The sequence below is a fragment of the Dama dama genome, chromosome 3 (assembly GCF_033118175.1).
Source record: "Dama dama isolate Ldn47 chromosome 3, ASM3311817v1, whole genome shotgun sequence".
Classification (NCBI taxonomy): Eukaryota; Metazoa; Chordata; class Mammalia; order Artiodactyla; family Cervidae; genus Dama; species Dama dama.
The window spans coordinates 32,733,298-32,757,323 of record NC_083683.1 but is presented as its reverse complement, the minus strand read 5'-3'; the positions used below and the strand labels follow the sequence as shown (position 1 = coordinate 32,757,323).

Below are 24,026 nucleotides of genomic sequence, written 5' to 3'. Positions count from 1 at the left end.
TGCTGTAAGAGACTTTTCCTGGACTCCTGGTAAAAAACATACCAAGACATGGGCTGATTCCTTCTTCTCTAGGGATGCTCTCACTTCTGTTCATGCTCCTTGAATGTAGCCATGAATGTCTGTGACTTAGGTTTGGCGGGTGATGGTAGCTGGCTACTCTAGACCCCACTGTTGAATGTAGAACATTTCCTCCTTCTGTGGAGATAAGAGGGAAATATAATTGGGGAACTGTTTGTTTTCTCATACGAAAGGAGGATTTATGCTCTTTGTATAAGACAATTACAGTTATGAGACAAAGGGAAAATGCTCGAAATAGGCAGAAAATAATCTTAAGTGAGAACTCCAGTTCTTTAGTCACCTAGAGTTTAGGTCTTATCTCGGATTTGCCATCACTAGTTGTGTGCATCTTTTTTTTAAAGTCTTTCTTGGATTTGTTACAATATTGCTTCTGTTTTATGTTTTGGGTTTTTGGCCTCAAGGCACGTGGGATCTTCTCTTCTGAGTAGGGATGGAACCCAAACCCTCTGCATTGGAAGCAAAGTCTTAATTACTGGACTGCCTGGGCATTCCCTATTTTATCTTTCTAATACAACAATAACAGTAACAAGAGCAATCAAAGGCATTTTTTTTTAAACAGAAAACAGAAAAATTCTGTAAAGCAGTTATCCTTCAAAGGCAAATTTTTAAGTTTGACAGTTGAAGGGGTTGCTCTTTAAGTAGAGGAAATACACAATTATGATTAATAATACACGAAAGTCATTATGGGGCCTCGGAATGTGACTGTGAAAATGAGGAAGCCCTTATGCCTCAACTTCATTAGATTCAGAGTAAATCCATTTATAACACATCTTAAAACACTTACTATGTGCACTAAGTAATTTACATAATACTTAAAATTGCCCTGTGAAGAAGGTACGACTTTTTCCCCTTTTTCGTACATTAGTCAGTTAAGACCCAGAGTAGTGCAACAATTAATAAGTGGCAGAGACAGAATTCGAATCCATCCTCTTAACCATTACTCTGCATGGTTTATTTAGTATTTAGTTTTCTTATCTCTAAAACAGAGTTAATCCTAAACCATCAAGAACTTGGATTAAATCTGAATATAAATAAAAACTTAGCACAGTGCTCCGACAGTAAAAATTCAGTAAATATTCACTCCTTGTTCAAGTCTCTTGGATTAAATATCTTATGAAGTATATCTTAAGTTTTTAATACCTAAACATGATACCCTGGGCTTCAAAATTTCAACCTTGACTCACTAGAACTCTGGTCTCTTTTCCTGTTTTCCACTGATCTCTTTTCCTCCTTAGATACAAAGAGGTAACATCAAAAATTACCAAATGTAATTAGAAATGAGCGTATAAATGTTGCACAATACTATCTTTGGATCTTGATGAAATATTTCAATTCTGACAGTTTTTATCTTTAGTCCTCACATCTCATCTGAGCAAAATTATGAGACGATTAATGATTTTGCAATGTATAGCATAGGGCTTCCCAGGTGGCGCTAGTGGTAAAGGCCCTCCTACCAATGCAGGAGACATAAGAGACATGAGTTTCATCCCTGGGTGGGGAAGATCCCCTGGAGGAGGGCATGACAACTCACTCCAATAATTCTTGCCTGGAGAATCCCAAGGACAGAGGAGCCTAGTGGGCTACAGTTCATAGGGTTGCAAAGAGTCAGACACCAGTGAAGTGACTCAGCATGCAGCAATGCTCAGCATAGTTTAAGAGACAGTTCTTTATGTGCCTCTGTGAGCTTTTACTAAAACAAAATGATACATAATTTGAATATTTTAGTATTATCTTTGTTTAATAATATGAGAGACTGAATTGGATACTTAAGGTGTCTTTCATGTTTTGAGCTTTTGCGATTTTAAAACCCCCTCTGCAGAATATAATTCAATTCTCTTATCCTGCTTTTTATGCCTTTTCAAGAAAACTTTTTAAAATGGAATTGAAAGAAAGATTTTTTTTTTCTTGTAATTTTATTTTACTTAAAAATCTCATGCATTGCCACATAACCTCCACCATGAAAGGTAACATTATGGTAAAAGTCAAATGTTTATTTTCAATTATAAAGAGACACGATTAGTTTATAAATTATATCTAAGAATTATTGAGTATTTGCTAAGCACAATTTTAAGTTTAGTAGCACAAATGTAAAAATGTTAGGAATAGCTATCATTTTATTATATTTCTTTAGGACTGGTAAACTCTGTATTTTGTATTCTACCAAACATGCAAAGACACAACCTCATTCCTAAGAGATTAAACTCCTGATTGAGAAAACAGCACTATAGTAACTCATGCATGAAATTGTTTTTTAAAAACCACTCTTCCATGGGAAACTATCATTGACAGGGTAAATAAAGTCATAATCTTTATACTACAATTTAAAAAATGAAAGTATAATCTTGTAGAGTTGAGGAAGGCTGTTCCTGTGTAGAGTAGCTGCTCACTAAATGTTTTTGATTGACTCTAAGTAGAAGTACATAATAGAGAAGTAAATGGAGAAAAATAGAAATAAAAGGAGCATCATCATAATTAGATAGTGTTTATTAAACTCCCACAGTTAGGTGACAGGCTTGGACAAGAGAAGGGAACACAACAAGGCATATAAAGAGATGTAGGAGGGGACTGAATCATACAAAGCTAGGAATGACTCAGGATGATCAAAAGAGAATTCAGGAAGCAGGCAGAAATAGGGTCAGTTTGGCAAGAATCCAGAATCTTGCTTGGGTTGGTGAAAACAATATTTTACAATTGAGAAAAACGTTAAGGATGTGTTTATATAACAGTATTAGGCTTACAGTCAACTTTAATTGACTGATGCTTATTCTAATAACCATGTTAAACTGGTCAGTGTATCAGTTTATAGAATTGAGTTGTTCTACTATTTTGTGGATCTTTTAAATTTTAGCTCTACTAATGTGGATAGTGGTCCAATTTAAAAATGTTCATTCTCACTAATTATGGTGTATAATTGGTAGGAATTTTGTGTCTGGGTTTTACCGCTGTACTGCACAGTATCTACTTGGTCTCAACCAATGACTGAGATATTTTATAGCCACCTAAGATGCCTTTGGTTACTCTTATGCTCCTCATTTACTCTGATTTTTTCCAGTCCTCCTCGAATTCCCTGCAGTTATGGTTAACTGGAGGTACGTAAGAACTATTAGCAGTGAATCAGCTTGGGGGAGACCACAGACCTTCTTGGGCTTCCCAGCTGGCACTAGTCCTAAAGGACCCATCTGCCAACGCAGGCACATGAGAGACATGGGTTTGATCCCTGGGAAGACACACTGGAGGAGGACATGGCAACCCACTCCAGTATTCTTGCCTGCAGAATCCCATGGACAGATAAGCCTGGTGGGCTACAGTCTATAGGGTAGCAAAGAGTCAGACATGACTGAAGTGACTTAGCACACACACCCTCACAGACCTTGAGAGTAGAACTTGTGTATTTTAGCTCTGCACATAATTACTTTTGTCTGTAAGCTATGAGAGATGCTATTGAAAAACCATGGATGTCTCCACGGAGTAGACATGTAATAACTACAATCTCATAAGAAGAAAAGAATTGTACACAATTAGCAAAAGCGTTTATGAAACTATAGTGGACCTTTGAGTTCTATCATTTTTAATGCACAGGAAGTCAAGCACTTTATAGCAGGCAACCACAAAGTATTAGATTTAATTTCTTGACTGCTTCTTGTTCTACTTTGGTAGTGAAAGTCAAAGAACTTTTTCGTAGAATTACTAATAAGAAGCATGGAACTTAGACTTAGTTTGTTTTTTTTTAATGCTCATTTTTAGTGGTTCTACTTTTAGTTAGGAGAACTTGCTTAATCGCAGTTAAGTGAATTTAAAATGGCAGCTTTTGCTATGCAATGCCTTATGTAGTCTCAGCATATAATAGTATTGCTTTCTTATCTACCTTAGCATCTGAAAATAAAACATTCTCAACTATCCCACTCTATCAGATTTAGCATCTACTTGTATATATTTCCCTTATTTGGACTCAAGATAATGGTTATTTGATGATTTTTAAAAATTCAAAAATATCAAATGAACCCCATACTTTGGAGGCATTATTAAGATTAAATGTGAATCAAATATGGACCTTACTTTAAGGAAACTGTTGCTTGGTAGACACACAGACATACTTTAAATAATTAAAATACAAGCCGGTATTTTAAAACATCATAATAAAATCTATGGTTTCAACAAAAATATTTATTTACCTTAAGATGTGTGCCACACGTTTTTCTATGTGTTGCAGATAAAAAAGTGAGAAAGACAGTCAAGCTCTCTATTCTTATTGAGGTTATAGTGCCGTGGTGGACAGGCAGACAGGAAGCAAACAATAAATGAACAAGAAATTTCAGGTAGAGATTACAGTTATAGGATCACTATAGAGACAGAACTTATAAGAATTCAAAACTGAGTGGAAGGGCATGGTAGGAAGTATCAGTATGGGGAAAAAACAATCAATGATAACTACAATTTGGGCTCTGAGTAAATAGGAATATAGTTGTATCATCATAAAGAAAAGAAAAACTGGCAAGAGTAATTTGAGGGAGGGAAGAACATGAGGGTGAAGAGTAAAAAAATTCAAGGTGTCATTTGAACGTTACCAAATATTCCACCTCCAAACACCTGGTGTTTGGACACACTGCACATTGAAAGCAGCCTTTCATCCAACCTACTCCCATCCATCCTGACATCCATATGGGACTGATTAATATGGAACATACTGCACCTGGAATGGGACCTTAAAGGCAAAACACACTAGTTTCCCAGCCAAGACCTTCACGCTGACTAATCCTATGTTAAACCCACTCATTCTTCATACAGCATTTCATTGCCATCATCTTAGTGAGCCTTCACTCATTGCCTTTGCTTGAAATTGCTTCCAAACATGGTCATGACTTCCATAAGAATTTGCCTTCTATTGTATAAAGACCAGATTATTTTTACTTTCTTTTATTTTTAATTGGAGGATAATTGCTGCACAACAACATGAATCAGCTATAAATATACATATATCCCCTCCCTCTTGAACCTCCCTCACACTATTTTTACTTTCTTATCTGCTAAAGAATAATACATAGAACCATTGTATAGATATTGGAGTTCAAATAATATTTTAGTAATTAAATAAACAAAATCTAGATTTTTGATGCAAGTAAGTCATCTAGGTCAGGAGTTGGTAAACTTTTTGTGTAAAAGGTCATATAATAAATGTTTAGGTTATTCCCACCATAATGTCTCAACCGCTCAACTCTGTCCATGTAGTATGAAATAGACAATTCAGAATTAAGTGGGTGTGACTGCACATAAACAAAGTTTTATTTACATAGAGGGGATAGTCCTAGTTGACTGAAAAATTATTTTTATTTATTTCTCCCTCAAAACCCTTCCACCACTCATGCTCCAAAAAAAAATAAAAGAACACTTAGACAGGTAGAGATGGTTGACTGTGTTAAAGGGGGATGAGATAGAGAAAACACTCTAGGAAGATTCCCAGTTTGCGCAGGATGATAGTGAGTCCCATTTGATAGGATGGGAAATCAAGATATGGAAGAGTTTGAGATGTGGGAAGAGGAAATGGTAAATTCATTTTGCTGGACCAAGTTTGAGGTGGCTGTAATATAAAGATCAAGTAAACATGTAAATACAAAGTTGGGAATATTAGCCTAGAGCTCAAAGGGAAAAATAATAGATTTTGGAACTACTGCCATACAGTTGGTTGATAAGGTTATGGCTGACATGACAGTCACCTATAAGATGTATATAGTGAATTGGGATGGGGAACGCATGTAAATCCATGGCTGATTCATGTCAATGTATGGCAAAAAACACTATAATATTGTAAGGTAATTAGCCTCCAACTAATAAAAATAAATGAAAAAAAAAAGACGTATATAGTGAGACAAGAAATGAGTCATAAAAACCTGGGAGATGCCTATCGTATCAGTTATCACTTACTGATAATAAAAGCATCATAAAAATTAGTAGCTGAAAACAACATTTTTTTTTCTTTTTGGCCATATGGGGTCTTAGTTGCAGCACATGGGGTCTAGTTTCCCAACCAAGGATCGAACCTGGGCATCTTGTATTGGGAGAATGGAGTTTTAGCCATCGGACTACCAGGAAGGTTCTAGCAATGCATTATTTGCTTTGATTTTCCGGGTAAACTGGGGTCTTATTTTGGTTTTTACTTGAGCTCTCTCATGAGCAGTGAGTTAGTCAAGGCTTAGTGTCCAGTGGGTCAACTGGTCAACTGAGATGGCTGGATCTCTCTGTCTCTCTATGTGGTCTTTCATCTCAAGTTTTTTCATCAAACAGCAGTCTCAGAACAGCATTCCAGGAAGAAGAAGGAGAAGCTGCAAGATTTCTTGAAGCCTGGACTCTAGAACTTGCACATGTGGTTTTCATCACATTCTATTGGCCATACTTAGTCCCAAGGTCTATTCAAGGAAAAGGAAATAGATTCCATCTTTCAATGGAAAAAGCTGCAAAGAATTAGTGGCCACCCTTGCATGACATCTACATTTATTGAGCCAGAAGCAAGGGCCACATCGGAACTGAAAAGAAGTTGGAAAGGAAGAAAGAGTAAAGTTATGAAGTCAAGGAACTGACTACTGCAAAAATGAGAGAAAAACGTCACAACATAAATCTTATAAAGAGGTCAAGTCAGATCAGTTCCAAAAATAGCAATTGGATTTAGAGATTACATCTTTGATAAAGCTAGGAAGAAATGTGTCTGCTGTGGGTGTGTGGTGGTGGAAGTCACTTTAAAGTGGTTGTTATTGGAAAGACATGAACTGGAGAAAGTGACTGTGGGTTATTATTTGAGTTTTTGAAGGAAAGATAGTTGAGGTGTGTATGTGGTCAAATTGTGTGACTTGATTGTAGGAAGGGCCAGAAGTAAAGATAGAAGATATAATGAGTTTAAGAAGGGATAAACCGGGACTTCCCTGGTGGGCCAGTGGTTAAGAATTCACCTTGCAATCAAACAGGAGTTTGATCCCTGCTTGGTGAACTAAGACCCCACATGCCCCGGAGCAGCTAAGCCCCTGCACTGTGGCTACTTAGCCTGAGCTCCACAATTAGAGAATTCTGTGCATCACAACAGAAGATCCCACATGATGCAATGCAGGTCCCACGTGCTGCAACGGAGACCCCGCTCAGCCAAATAAATAAATGAAAAATGAAATTATTTTAAAACATTATAAAAGAAGGGATAGATTATGAAGCAAAGTCCTAGAGGAGGTGGAGGCAGTGAACATTCAGAGGATGGCTATTAAAGAGTTAGAAACTTTGAGATGGTAAATGGATGTAAGATACTTTTGATATAGATGACCAGTGTTTTTCTTTTATCGATAATGTTTTCAAGGAGCTCTTTTAAAAAATGGCATGAGGCCCTGGTATATTCTTATTTCTACAAGTAATTTACTTGTTGTTGCTCTTTAGCTAATTGATTTGTGACTAATGTGAACAGATGATTATTTTAGATAAAACTTCCAGTTGGAAGTCATAGTTTATTACTGTCTATTATAGACCATGTTCAGAATGTAGAAATCAGGAATAAAGGAGCTCCTCTTATGTTTTCAGCTATCCTACTGAATAATTCAAATTCTTACATATTTCTAGTGCCATTCAAATCTGCCAGCATATTTCAGAACACATTTAGAGAGGGACAAGTAGGTGGCTGCAGGCAAATACAAACTGAAAATCACCGTCATTAGAAAACAGCTTCCACTAAGAAGGCAAAACCAATTATGGGCTTAGCTGCCAAAAGGAAAATGAATGTTAGTAGTTGACATAACTACAGCTATTGTTAAACAAAATACTCAGGCTGGGTAACTTTCCTTTAATGAATATGCTCTGTTGTTATGAAATATTTCTTTACAAAGTACAAATCAATAAGGAAACTTTAGGTGTTTGCGAAGCACGGGTAACACTTAGAAGTAAGCCCTAGAATTTCCAATATGATTAGATATTTTTTCAGCATTTCATCTGGTAAACACTGCATGTTAATATTTACATTGTGAGTATAATCAACTTCCGGAATCTGAACTATAAGCTTAGTTTACTTACCACCCCCCCAATCTCCAATACACATTCATTTCACATCCCCTTCCCTTTTCTCTGTTTATGGGAATTATGTATAGTATTCCATCCTGCAGTGATGGAATGTTTAGGGTTTTTCTTATCTTATATGACTGGCTTATATTATTACACCCTAGAAAATTAAACTGGTATTAGTAATGCATAGAACTAGTGATTTTTTTCTATGTATATGTATGCATAAAATTTTAATTTTCAAGATAGTTTTAATATTTTGTTGCCCCTATTTTTCATAGAATGATTAATTTTCTGAAGGACTCCTGTTTTAAAACTATTTGAATTAAATATGAATAAAATAAATAGTTTGTGTTTAATGAAAACTATTTGATAGCACTATTTTCATGCTTCATCTATCAAAACAGTAATCCAAATTTGCATAGCAGCCTAAGCAAAGACTTGTATTATTTGTGACTGACATGATCTGTGATTATCTCTTCCTGAGACTGCAGTACTATGATCTCAAAAATGTTACTTCAGAGGGCATGTGGTATTCTCTGGGTAAAATAACCAGAGTTATTTTAGCTTGCGGATGCAGAGAGATTCCTCACTATTTGTCTGCTTCATTAATTTTAATTGTGTTCAAACTTTGTTTTGTGTGTGTCTAAATGTGTAAACAGTACAGAAAGAGTCAAAATTGTCACCTAATTTTTTTTTTAATTTTATGTATTGTGTAGGGGAATATAAAGTTTTCCTTGACCCTGTTAAGTTCCATGCCTGGCTCTGAAAATTAAACTGACGGAAACAGACTGACAAGAGAAAAGCATTCAAATTGATTTATTGTAAGTTTTACATGACTCAGGAGCCTTCTTAAGGAAATGAAGATCTAAAGAAATGGTTAAATCTCAATTGTTTTATGCTAGGTTTAATGAAGAATGCAGTCATGGAGAAGTGCGGTAGATAGGTCAAAGGATACAAAGTAAGTATAGTAAACTGGGAGAAATTTAATGGAGTCTGTTTGGATTCTCCTCTTCACTTTGTGTTCAGAGATAAGAATGCTCCTTTCCTTCAGACAGAGGAAGGGCATCTCTCACCCGAGGGTCCTATGATCACTTTCAGGGGAGAGGCTTGGATGGAATGTCCACATGAACTCCCCATTTCTCCCATTTTCTAGAACTCCTTCTGCTTAAAATACTCAAGGTACCATATTTTGGAGTATCATGTATTGAATCCCATCAATAGTATATTTGCTTTACTTCACATGTCTTCATGGTGTATTAAGGTGATCAGTGTTTAAGTACAGAAAATAACCCAAACAAAATCGATTTTAAAAGTCAATTTAGCTTTAAAAATATGTGTTTATTTTTGATCATGCTGGGTCTTCACTGCTGTGCACAGACTGTCTCTAGCTGTGACGAGCGGGCCCTGCTCTCTAGCTGCAGTCCGCGGGCTTCTCATCTGGTGGCTTCTCGTGTCGTGGAGTGTGGGCTCTAGTGCGCCGGCTCAGCAGTTGTGGCTGTCTTAGTTGCCCTGTGGCATGTGGAATCTTCCCAGACCGGGGATTGAACCTGTGTACCCTGTATTGGCAGGTGGATTCTTAACAAGTGGACCGCCAGGGAGGTTCTCAGTATAGCTTTTAAATGATTAGGGACCTTGTTATTCTTTAGAACTTACTAAAAAATGTAGTCTGTATATAGAAAAAATATAAATATTAATTATCTCTAGGTGCTGGAATGAATAAAGTACTTTTAAAAAATCTGAATTCAATGGGCAATTCAGCATTTTACCCAGATGTCTACTAGAGGAACTATAAAATAATTTTATAGTTGCTTCTTAAACAGATGAAAGAATTAGGAGTCTGTGTACTGACAAGCCTCCAGATTTCCAAGAAAGTCAGTCATTAAATATCACATTGATAAATGATCCTGCATGTATTGACAATGTATAGAAGCAGGTAGTAAGTAAGTATATAAAATACTTTTATCATAATATCACAAAAGGTTTTTTTCGTTTTCCCCCCCTCAGTAGATGACTATATCTGACTCAGATTTAGTATCTTGTTTCCAGAGAGAAAACTTAATGAAATATGTTGATTATTGTATTAGGCAATAGGGAGTTCATCAGCATGGATTCAATTCTAATTCATTTAATCCGAATTATTCTTATTTTCCTTATTTCTACATGATCCGTATTTTCTCCCACTTACTAGCTGAGGGTGGTATTGAACAAATTCTTAATTTCTTGTGCTTCAGTTTTTTAATCTTTGTAATGAATTATAGGACCTAGCTGATAGGGTTGTGATGAAAATTATATGAGTTGATATATATAAAGCACTTAAAACACTTCCTGGCACATATTAAACATGCAATAAATGTTAGCTACTGTTATCTAGTGTCTCCTTTTACACAGACCCCACTGTTCTTTTCCCCAGTCACCTTAACTTATTTTCTAAGTATCCGTTCCTTAACTACCAAACCTAAACATCATCATATTAAGTAATAAACTGAAAGAGTCCACCTCACAGATAAGATCCAAGATCCTGTCCCAAATGAAATCTCATGAGGCTCTTTTACCTAATTTGACTTTAAAGGGTTATGGGAATTGAAAATGTCTTGAAGACATTGGGGTCAACTTCTATGTCTTATTATGGTTTATTACATATTACCTAGCTTTGATTATTATTGTTTTTTAAAAAAATTTTGTAGCATTTTTATACAGAATGTGTTAATATCTCATGATTTCCAATAATATTTAAGATGGTCTTGAATTTTTAAAATCTCTTTCTCTCTAAACATATCTTTTCTCCTTCCTAGCTATATAACGCATTTCTGAACTTAAAGATCATCTTATCTTCTATAGAATTTTACCCTCATTGTTTATTCATATTTACTAAAATCATAGTTCTATTAACACATTATTGACCAGGGGATTTTTTGCAGAAACTAATGCCTCTGGTCAGTAATGTGTTAAGAAATGAATGTTGAATCAAGTTATAAAAATATGTATGCTATAATTCAAAATGGACAATTTATTTGGGGAATAACTAACTTAGGATAGATTTAATTGATTTACATAGAACTTTTTTCTATCATATATTTAAACTTTTTACCAGAGTCTGTCTTGAAATTTGTGTTTGGGTCATTCTTTTTCTCTTATTACAAGCCACCCAATTATAGTACACAAAATATAAATTTTTCTCTTACATAATAGTAGTGATGTTAACTAATTAATTAGCTAAACTCATTGTATTGGCTTGTATAAAACGTTCATTTGAGTTTTTCTGTAAGATGTTATGGCCAAGCCAGTGTTTGTACTCTGATAATTTTGATTATTGGGAAAAGATGCTATTAAATTTGGAAGCTTGACCTTTTAGTTTGAAAAGAGATGTGTCATGTAATTTAAACCTTGACTATGCAAACTAATTACTTATGGCATCCTCAGCATTTTAAACTTCATAATTAGTATGGAGCTGGGTTTGTAAATTCAAATACCAGTTTATAATCTTTGGTATGGAATGTGATTTAGTAAACTTGCCCTTTATCATCACCTATCTTTATTCTTTATTTAATTATATGCTTTTATTCAAGACAATGTAAACTTCTACAAGGTAATTTTAGATTTGAGCCTGACATAAATATCCTGAGATTGAATTTTTTTTATTACTGTATTATAGCTTTCACCCCTAATCATCAGTTCGGAATCTTGCATTGTTGAGTTAGTCTGTCTCCAAGTGTTATTTACTGACATGTTTTAAATATGAGTGCCACATGTAGTGGGTTATACACTGAGGAGTTCTATAGACTGGATCTAATTCCCTGTGATAGTTTATTTGGTCAAGATATTTTGAGAACAGACTTCATAAGAAGGATTTTTATAATTCCACAGGCATCTATGTTTTCCATGGAAAAATCTGACTATTATGAGGCATTGAAATCTGTTCTCTGTGCTGGATCAGAATCTCAGTGCAACATGTATTTTGTTCTCTATATTCTTATTTTTATTACAGGATACATAAATGAATGACATATGTTGTATTAATTCTGGCTGTGGTCCTTGCTGGGGCTTTGAACTGCATGATGATATCAGGGAAAAATAAATGTTTGTCTTTTGAGGAGTTTAAATATATTTTGAGGTTTAATAAAAATTTCAAAGGGAATTAATTTTACTATGTGTTAAGAAATATTAAGGAGATAATTCATACTTCTCTATAGAATGAGAAGTTTGACTGGAAAGCATTCATTTAATTTGAACTGCATGTAAAAAAAAAATATTAAGACAATATCTTAGTTTGGCCAAAAGTCTGATAAAATTTAGAATAATAGCAACCCTCGTTTTGTATTCAGCAATCAGAAAAGCACAGTAACCAGATTTTAAAAAATACAGTATTGTATTCCAATTCATTTGAATAATGTGACTTCAAGACAGTATTATATTCCAGGGTGCCTTTGAATAACCAAAGCAAGAAAATGTTCTATTTAGTGTAGTTTTATTGCTAAAAACAATTTTAAAGTGTATTTTAAAGACAAATTTAAAGACAATTTTAAAGACAAAGTGTATTTTTAAAGACACTTTCTAACTTGTCTAGGCATGTCGTACATGCCTGTGCTGTCCACAGCCTTAACTAAGTGATAGATTTTTTTTTTTTTTTTCCCATTTCCCCTGGTTATCTCTGAGAATTTTCCTTTGGTCCTGTAAAGACTGCAGATATTATCTTGACTACTTCTTCTCCTAAACTGAAGGTGTCTCAAAACCTTCATTCCTAATTCTGGTCTTTGGTTGTCTCCTCTGTCACAGGGCAGAATAAACCTGCAAAGGAGTAAGGGAGAAATACAGTGAAACCCTTTCTGCTGACTTCCAACCCTCACCATGGCCCTGGTGCTGCCCTAGTCTCCTTGGCCACTTCTATTCTGTCGTTTCCTCCCCACATCTTTTCTTCCCACTGTCCATTCCCCATGTAATGGTCAGATATTCAAATACTATTTCTTAATGAAGAAGGAAGATTTACTATTTCTTAATGAAATCTATGAATGCAGGTTTGTTTTTTTTCCCCCTGAACTAAAATTAATCCTATTCTGAATACTTGTGTTTCTATAGTATCTTAATGCAGCTATCAATATTCTTTAGGACCAGTTCTGGGACTAACAGAGGGAAGTCCAGTTGGGCAGGATTAATAATAATAATCATAAAGACTGGCCATGAGGGTGAAAGGAGAAAAAGTTCCATTGGCAATCCATTAAGTAGAATACCAACTTGCATCACTTATTTTGGAAATGTCTCACTTATTTGTTATTTTTGTTTTAATATATTTTACTGTTAGATTCCCCACAAGATGTAAGAAAAAAAGGAATAGACAAAGCTGTGATGAAAGTATTTTGTTGTGTATATGGATCAGGATTCCTCACCGGGCTTCCTCTGTGACTCAGCAGTGAAGAATCCACGTGCAGTTCAGGAGCCACAGGAGATGCAGATTCAATCCCTGGGTGGGGAAGATCCCCTGGAGGGGTAAATGGCAACCCACTCCGTATTCTTGCCTGGACAATCCCATGGACAGAGGAGCCTGGTGGGCTACTGTCCACAGGGTCACAAAGAGTCAGACGTGACTAAGCAATGGTTTTAGCATATATTATAATGTAATTATTCTTAATAATTTCTCATTTTAATGATTATTTTTTTTTAAAGTTGGACTCAATATGAAATATTTGTCCTGATAAATTTTATACATCAAATCTCGATTAAACTTCAATGTCTACCATACTAGGAAGAAATGTCATTTTTTGAATTATTCTCCTGGGCCCCAAGTTCATTTTTTTTCTGTACAACTTAATAATGATGGCCAAATATTATCTATTTATCTTTATTTTTCTCTGCCTTCACACTTAATCCTTTTTCTGTAAATACTTATGTTGTAGATCTTCAATTTGACATTAAGATGTCTTATTTAATACTTAAGATTTCCAGATTTAAATAGTTGATTTATTCCCTACTGCTTTATGCACCATAGTTACTCAATGGAATCTTGTTGAAGAAATATTTAGTTGTATGAACTTCCATATGTAATTCCAAGCCAACTCATCTTAATTCTGTGTGTTTTGTGGTATTAAAACTAATTATCAGTGGAGACATTTTTAAGTTCATGATTGAATACAGGGTGAATGCAAAAATTCTCATATATAATTTTCACTCTATTTCAGAATAAATCTGGAAAAGTACCTGTGAGGCTAACACATGTCACTGAAGAGTTTCATTTGGCATATAAATTTTCTTATTTGTCTGAAGAAGATACTCTAAAAGGCAAAAGCTGAATAATGAAATAGTTATAGAAGAATAGTCAGATGAAATATAAATATATGTATAGATTTATTTTCAGTGTAATAAACTTTATTACCACAGTGTTAAAATCAGAAAGCTATAAATCAGAGAAAGATTAAAAGGATTCTCAGCTCATCTCTGATCCAAATATTATATTAGTGATCCTTTTAAACATCTTTTTATTAGATAAACAGTTGTGTTATATTGGGAGTGTACATGCAAAAATATTGACCAGCTGAAAACAGGTGAAAAAATATTGTGGGGTAGATGGGAAAATATTTTGAAAATAATACTGTTAACTACTGTAGCAAGCTCAATAATGTTACTGAATAATACCATACCCTTCTCAGCATTAAGTAATAATAACAGTAATTTTACCATTAGTGTTAATAACCTATATTTACCCAGTACATTTTCCACAATTTTCAAAGCACTCTTCTTCTTTCTCTTATCTGATATTTGAAGCAATCTTGTAAGAAATGTGAGTCAGATGTGTATGTATATGTGTGTGTGTGTGTGTGTGTGTGTGTGTGTGTGTGTGTATTGCAGTATTACAGTGATGAGTACAGAAGATTAGAAAAAAATAATTTTCAGAATTCAAGAAGAATGAAATGAAATTGAATTGTTAGTGAAGATTAAGATGAATTCATATTATAAAATATATATATTTATATATATAGTATATATAATATATAACATATAATCATATTATAAAATATCTAGTATTGTTCCTACTATTCCTTTTTTGCAGATCTTTACAAGTAAATCTTGTTAATGTTTCAGAAGGCAAAAAAGAATTTAAAGTGTCAAATAAAAATGGATACTGTGGTACTATGAGTGTTTTTTATTTTCTTTTATATACGTAAATAATTTTTAAGCATATTTTGTGATTATAAACTATTTGAAAACATAAACAGAGCATGTTGTTTTTATTCAGTCTCTCAGTCATGTCCAACTCTTTGCAACCCCATGGACTGCAGCACGCCAGGATTCCCTGCCCTTCACCATCTCCTGGAGCTTGCTCAAACTCATGTCCATTGAGTCAGTGATGCCATCCAACCATCTCATCCTTTGTCGTCCCCTTCTCTTCCAGCCTTCAATGTTTCCCAGCAACACCCATCTTTTCTAATGAGTCGGCTCTTTGCATCAGGTGGCCACAGTATTGGAGTTTCAGCTTCAGTATCAGCCCTTCCAATGAATATTCAGGACTGATTTCCTTTAGGATTGACTGATTTCCTTTAGGATTGACTGATTTGATCTCCCTGCAGTCCAAGGGACTCTCAAGAGTCTTCTCCAACACCACATTTCAAAAGCATCAATTCTTTGGCACTCAGCCTTGTTTATGGTCCAACTCTCACATCCAAACATGGCGGTGGTGGTTTAGCCTCTAAGTCGTGTCTGACTCTTGTGACCCCATGGACTGTAGCCTACCAGGCTTCTCTGTCCATGGGATTCTCCAGCCAAGAATATGACTACTGGAATAACCATAGCTTTGACTGTATGGACCTTTGTTGGCAAAGTAATGTCTCTGCTTTTTAATATGCTGTCTAGGTTGATCATGGAGCAAACGTCTTTTAATTTCATGGCTGCAGTCGCCATCTGCAGTGATTTTGGAGCCCAAGAAAATAAAATCTGTCACTGTTTTCATTGTTTCCCCATCTGTTTGCCAAGAAGTGATGGGATTGGATGCCATGATATTGGTTTTTTGAATGTTGAGTTTTAAGCCAGCTTTTTCACTCTCCTCTTTCACCTTCATCAAGAGGCTCTTCACTTTCTGCCATAAGGATGGTGTCATCTGCATATCTGAGGTTATTGATATTTCTCCCAGCAATCTTGATCCCAAACATAACAATACTTAATGAGAATCTTAGGATATATTCAATAATATCAAATTTAATAAGGTGTAAAATACATATGTAATTTTTTAAAGTGTATGTATGGGAAATGTCATAATATGTACTAAATAATTATGTAGTATATATTATGTATATATAGGTGGCTTAGATGGTAAAGAGTCCACCTGCAATGCAGGAAACCTGGATTCCAGTCCTGGGTCAGAATACCCTAGAAGAAGAAATGGCAATCCACTCCAGTATTCTTGCCTGGGAAATCCCATGGACAGAGGAGCCTAGCAGGCCACAGTCCATGGGGTCACAAAGAGTCTGACATGACTGAGCAACTAACACACTTTCATACTATGTAATTATAGATGTAGTATACTATATATTGGGCTTCCCAGGGGACTCTGTGGTAAAAGAATCCACCTGCCAATGCAGGAGATGCAAGAGACAAGTCTATCCCTGGATCAGGAATATACCCTGGAGAAGGAAATGGCCACTCACTCCAGTATTCTTGCCTGGGAAATCCCATGGACAGAGGAGCCTGGCGGGCTATAGTCCATGGGCGGTAAAAGAGGCCAACATGACTTAGTAACTAAACAGCAAATGCTTTATAAATCATACACATATTTCTATGATCTACATTTCCATGATGGTATCAACCACTGAAGAGATGCTCAGCAAATATTTATTAAATGAATGAGTAAATAGAAACTCAATTGGAGCCATACTATAAAATAAGCATAGTTTGCAAAATCCTAAGCCTGCTACAAAGTAGAATTAAACATAATGAAGCTTATACCAACTAGATATGGAAGATTTACTGCCTACATTCAATGAAGAATGGTCATTACTTTAAAACATGCTCAGGCAAGTGGTAAAAGTTTTGAAAATTGCCTGGTTTGAATGATGGTAATAAAAATTCCTCAAAATATTTAGAGAATATTGACTCAAGAAAATAAAAGGACATTTAGAGCAAACTTTTTAAAGTGTTTGGAACCAGTTAGCCTGTGAGACTATTAATAAAGGCACTCAATTTCTCATATGTAATATGGAAATAATTTATCTTTCTTGATTGTGCATAATGACTGTTAGGGTTATATCATCCACATGAGCTGAAAACTATCAGGTATCTAGTGGAAGCCATAACATATAAGCACTTGCTCCTTCCAAAACAAGAGAATCCCAATTAGAGCAGGGATCATGGAAGAATTGGAGAATTCTCATGTACGTCATTATTATTCTATCGTACATAAAGACTCCCTGATCCCTGTTTCCCAGTCTTCTTCACAGCTGCAGTGTAGAGCTGAAGCGTTTATAAGTCCTGTCATCCTTAGCTACAGACCCAGAACTGATGTTTTCCATCTAGAAAATGGAACAGGATGTGAAGATTACTCTAAGGAGTTAGCAGTGGGGCTTTTATATTTATGAGGGTTTTGTCAGCTGAGGGAGGCATCCAGGCCAGTCAAAATCCTTTATTGCTGAATGAAAGCAGGAACAAGATTAATAAGAAAAAGGCATAGAAGGTAATACATTTCCACATACTTTTCTCCAAGGCTGGCTATTGGGAAATGTCCTTCCTTGACCAGTTGGGTGCTCTTATGAGGCACTATGGTTCCACTGCTATCAAAGGCTAATTTGTGTGGTAGAGTTCCTCTGTAAGAAGTAGTTTATGATTTTTCTTCCAATTTAATCCACATGTCTAAGCCATTAAACTCGTAAACTTGTCTTTACAATGCATCAGTTAAAAGTACTCTCCAGTCAGCTTTTTTACTTAGGTTGAATCTTCACTCTGTCACTACTGACTGTGTGACTTTATTCCTATTCACATGTCACCTTCTTAGAGAAGTCCCTCCCGAGCTCTCTAAATAAAGTAGACCTCTCCTTCTTCCAAGTCATTCTCTATCACTTCACCCTCTTTAATTCTCTTCCTAGCATTTACCGCTATCTTATATTAATTACACATTTATGTCCACATCCTTGTCTCCTTTGCTTATTGCTATATCTTTAGCATCTTCAGACATATCTGGCACATGGTTGGCATACAGTAAATATTTGCAGGATGAAATAATCACTAATTTCAATAGTGGAGTATTTTCAACTCTTTTACTCTAATAACATTCCGTTTACATTTTCATGGTTATTTCCTAGCCCTATGTCTCCAGCAGAATAGTCTTGTGTGTGCGTGCTAAGTCACATCAGTTGTGTCCTCCTGTTTGTGAACCTATGAACTGTAGCTCTTCTGCCCATGGGAGTCTCCAGGCTAGAATACTGGAGTAGGTTGCCACATGCTCCTCCAAGCAATCTTCCTGACCCAGGAATTGAACCGGCATCTCATACATCTCCTGCATTGGCAGACAGGTTCTTTACCACTAGGACCACCCTGGGAAGCCCCAGAATAGTCGTATTCTACCTCTTATTCATCACCACTTTGATTATTGTCTTAACTCTGGCAATTCTAACTCCAGTTATATTGTGTCTGGCTTTCTAAAGATAAAATAGCCTTCATTATCTTTGACGGCAATTTGCTTGTTCCAGAGCCCAATAGGAGTTAAAAAGAAAACTAAGATATTTTTCATGGTCTTAAATTTTCTTTATTACCATAAAATGTCTGATTCTTATGTAGTCCCACCTCAAAATGCATCTCTCACTAAGGGTAAAATTTAGAGAGGGTATTAAAATTAAACCATCTTTCTGAGTTTACACAGTGATGACAGTAGTGTAATGTACTTTGTTTTCTTTTAGATCCCCAACTAAAGAAATGGATTCAGAAGAGAAGGAAATTGTGGTTTGGGTTTGCCAAGAAGAGAAGATTGTCTGTGGGCTAACCAAACGCACCACCTCTGCTGACGTCATCCAGGCTTTGCTTGAGGAACACGAGACTACATTTGGGGAGAAACGATTTCTTCTGGGAAAGCCCAGTGATTACTGCATCATAGAAAAGTGGAGAGGCTCTGAACGGGTTCTTCCTCCCCTAACTAGAATCCTGAAGCTTTGGAAAGCATGGGGAGACGAGCAGCCTAATATGCAGTTTGTTTTGGTTAAAGCAGATGCTTTTCTTCCAGTTCCCTTGTGGCGGACAGCTGAAGCCAAATTAGTGCAAAATACAGAAAAACTGTGGGAGCTCAGCCCGGCAAATTATATGAAGACATTACCGCCAGATAAACAAAAAAGAATTGTCAGGAAAACTTTCCGGAAACTGGCTAAAATTAAGCAGGACACAGTTTCCCAAGAGCGAGATAGTATGGAGACATTAGTTCATCTGATTATTTCCCAGGATCACACTATTAATCAACAAGTCAAGAGAATGAAAGAGCTGGATCTGGAAATTGAAAAGTGTGAAGCTAAATTTCATCTTGATCGGGTGGAAAATAATGGTGAAAATTATGTCCAGGATGCATATATGATGCCCAGTTTCAATGAAGTTGAGCAAAAACTAGGCTTGGAATATGATGAAAGGCAGATTCTGGAGGACCTGAGGGAAAGTGATGGAATTGTACAGCTGGAGGAACGACTGATCTACTACAGAAAGCTCATTGATAAGCTCTCTGCCGAAATAGAAAAAGAAGTAAAAAGTGTTTGCATGGAGATAAATGAAGATGCAGAAGGGGCAGCTGCCAGTGAACTTGAAAGCTCTAATTTAGAGAGTGTTAGGTGTGATTTGGAGAAAAGCATGAAAGCTGGTTTGAAAATTCACTCTCACTTGAGTGGCATCCAGAAAGAGATTAAATACAGTGACTCATTGCTTCAGATGAAAGCTAAGGAATATGAGCTCCTCGCCAAGGAGTTCAATTCCCTTCATATCAGCAATGCAGATGAATGCGAGCTGAAGGAAACCAGAGGAAAGGAATCCGAGGTGCCCACCAGCAATGGAGTGGTTTCTCCTTTTACTCAAAGAATATTTAACATGTATACCAATGACACGGACTCAGACACTGGTATCAGCTCTAACCACAGTCAGGACTCAGAAACAACTGCAGGAGATGGGGTGCTGTTGTCAACGTAATTTAAATGGCTTCACTCTGACCTACTTTAATATTGTTCGTGTTTGTTTAATTTAATAGGAAAATTTAAATATTCCACTCTGGAGAAAAATGTAAATAATGTTAAGGAATTCAGTAGCTAATAAGAACTAGAGAATTTTGTTTGTTGGTTTATTTTTGATTTAAGAGTTCCAGTGTTATCTAATTATTACAAGTTCAAACAATGAGCTGTTTATTAGGAATGCAGCAAAAATAGCTTGTAGGTATATAACAGAGAAATAATTTGATGTGAATTTTAATCTGTTTCTATGAGAAGTGATTTATTCAAACTTCAATTCTTAATATTAGATATCAATATATTGAAATTGCATATGTGAACAAGTAAAATTAAGATGTATTGTTATAGAGTTTTCAACACTGTATCATTGGTATTTAATAATCTGTAAAGTACATGATAACTCTTATATTGTAACTGTATTAATTCAAATTTGTTCATTTCTTTGCTATTTAGAATGTACATCATCTCTGTTACTTCTTGAACCCCTCTACCTGTTTAGGTTTAGGTTACAGGAGATGGAAGGGTCGTTACTGGGACATGTACAAATACCATCAGTGGATCAGACAGGGGTATAAATAAGAAAAGCCAAGTTTTGCAGACAACAGCAACTTTTCTAAAGAAGCTAAAAATTAATAAGCGATATGTATGTGCTTTCTCTATCTGATATGCAAACCTTTAGATCAAACCAGTCATCTGTGCAGGTTCATTCTTCGAGTGAGATATGGTGTGGGTTACAGAGAAGAATCACAGGGTCATAGTCCTATTTGATTATACCTTATCTAAAAACGTTGAAGGGATGTAGCTTGGGGTCCTTTGTGTGGGTAAAATAGAGCTCCATGTACCTTAAGTACCCCGGGAGGAGGGCATGGCAACCCATTCCAGTATTTTTGCCTGGAGAATCCCATGAACAGAGGAACTTGGAAGGCTACAGTTCATAGGGTCGCAAAAGGTCAGACACGACAAGCAACTTGGCACACACAAAAAAACACCCATAAATATTAGTGTTTTTCCTCTGAAAATAGAGATAGGAGCTCCTGTGAACAAAAACCTTTTATTCTGCTACACTATAATTCAGATTGTCTTTATGGTCCTTCATCCAAGGTGCAAACTGAAAAAAAAAAGTAGCTCTATTGTATCCCACTCTCAAACATGAAAGTAAATATCCAACAAATTAAATAGATGATTTAGATTCTGTCTTGACTGACAATCATTATAGAGCCAGAAGAGGCTTGGTTTAGCTTGGTTTTTAGTTAGGAAGTTCCTTTCTTTTCTCTTTCTCTCTCTTATCTCCTTCTTTCCCTGCCTTATTTCTTGCTACTGAATACATGACATAATCATATTAAAAACTGTTTTGTTGTACTATTACATGAATACAGCTGCAGTTCATTTTTCCTTTAGCTAACACCTTTCTCACATGTGAGTAGATGATTATTTTACTTAGCTTTAATATGTGGATATTGGTTAAGGGTCAGTATTTCTCATTTCTTCCCTTTTTACCTTTATGTTTACTGTACTATATGTTTTAACTCAGTTTCCTAATCTTTTTTAAAATTTCTCCATCCTCCAGACATTTTGCCAACCTTTGGGAAGATATTTAAATTTTCTTAATATTTCAGTTTTGGGGAGTATCTAATGTTACCATTTTTCATACTAAGATACTGTTGAAGGCCTTACTTAAAGTTGCATGGTAAACGCCTTATCTGAAGTTGCATGGTAAGAAAAGTAGGAATTTCCACTATAGGGAAAAGTATGCTAATAAGTAATAACACAAACATGGGTTTAATTTAAAAGAAATAAGAAGGGAATTGAATAGTCATTTAAGAAAGGGAAGTTTATTTGCCTAATATCTCATTAATCATTCAGCACTATGGAAAGCTATTGACATATTTATTATTCTCTTCTGGGGATTAAACTCAGAAGATCATCATCAAATATAAAACAGTTGTAGTGTTGTTTTTCAAAAGTAATCTCTTTAGATCTCTTTGGATTACTCTTTAGTGAGAAAAGAACATTGTTATCTGCTATATAATTTGATTATCTGAATCCAAATCTGATAAGAAATAGAACTAGTTAGATAATGCCATTTTAGAAACTTTGCATTAATGTCTGATTTTATACAATTAAGCATAGTGATGCATTCTAAGGGCCAATTCTTCTATTTTTACAGTAAATAATGTTAAAAACTCTTGTCAGAAAGCAAGACCATTGAGTTTTAAAATCGCATTAGAATTTCAACTTGTTCTGTTGTTATACAAATGTATTTGTGCCTTTGATTCATTACAGTATTAAATCATCATTTTCCATGGTGAATCTCTAATTTAGAATAATATATTAATACAAATAAAAATACTAAAATGCATTGCCCTCATCTCTGGATACTGAGCTATGCAAAATTAAATGAGAATGTATATTCTAAATTTAGAACTTGATAGAAACTTTAGTATCTTAATTATTTATAGAAGCTTTAAAATAAAGTGTTTATAAATTCTTGAGTAACCTAACAGATTAACTATGAAATTGTTATATGAAGCTAGAAGTAGCAAACAAAAGCTGACTATTTTCCCCTATAACAAGAGAGATTTTCACAGAACTGTGTTCATTCTCCCACTTGAAATGTCTCTTTTTTTCTTCTATCTGCTGTATACTGAAATACCATCCATTTGAAGCTTTTCAATGTGTTATCCCTTTCTATGAAACATGTTTTTCTATTCAACCATTGTAATACTTTATCTCTGATACTTTGTAATACTTTATCTCTGAACCCACAATTATTTTAGGTGTATTTTTCATAAAGGAGCATTTATATTCTGGTTTAGCTTATATTTATTTGTGTACTTATCTAACTTCCCTCCCTCAACATATTTTTATTGTCTTGTTACTTGGTCTATCTTGTTAACCTTACTGCCTCTAATCAATCTTTTTGCCCCTACTCAATTCTGGAATTGAATTGCTAAATTTTAGAAGACTGTAACTTAAAAAAAAATATTTTAAAAAAAATACAGAAGACTGTAACTTAAAAAAAAAAAATGATACCAGTGCATTTTATACATAAAATATGCATTTTAGCAAACTTAAAACATTAACAATTCTACTTATAAATCCTTTGGAAGAGAGACTACGTCTTAGTGTCATTATGAAAAATTATTACTGTAGTATCAATTTTCTATTTTATTTTTAATTCACAGAGTTACCGATTACAAACAATGGGAATATTTTCTTTATAAAAGCTCATCAATGGTTAAATTATGGTGTTTTTCACTGCATCCATGCATTTAATAAAAAATATTTTATAGAGCTAGGTTTTAAGAAATACACAAAATAACTTTGAAATATCTTAACTGTTTTATTTTCTCTTTTTCGCTAAAAATATAAATAAATGGCCTTTCATTGGTGTGTAGAAGCTATTTTAATCCATTAAAATTTTATTTTTATATTTATTTAAACATCTACTGTACATGACAAAATATATTTCTGTGGCTGCATTTTATAATTTTACAAGGTAGGATTATTATTTTAATTGAAATGTATTTTTCTTGAGACAAAAGGAATATCTTTTAATGTGATATAGATTTCTTTTAAATATTACGCTATTTCTTTTCATGTTGTGACAAGTACAAAATACAAACAATTTCTTCAAGTGTAACCAGTCCAAAATAATAAACGGAATAGTTGTATACTTTTGTGTGATATTGTTTGTCTTTTTGGGTGTGTTACCTGTCTATATTAAAAACAAATTTTTTATCAGTTGAAATTATATAA

The 24,026-nt window shown here is 34.9% G+C and overlaps 1 protein-coding gene across 1 annotated transcript in view; it reads left to right on the top strand.

The window, feature by feature from the left end:
• Positions 1-23,929, top strand: part of RASSF9 (Ras association domain family member 9) — a 30,656-nt gene extending 6,727 nt beyond the window's left edge. The window contains exon 2 of the mRNA XM_061125430.1: positions 18,972-23,929. Coding sequence (XP_060981413.1) covers positions 18,972-20,232 — 1,261 coding nt within the window. The 3' untranslated portion in view covers positions 20,233-23,929. The remainder of the gene's footprint in view (positions 1-18,971) is intronic.
• Positions 23,930-24,026: the final 97 nt, after the last annotated feature.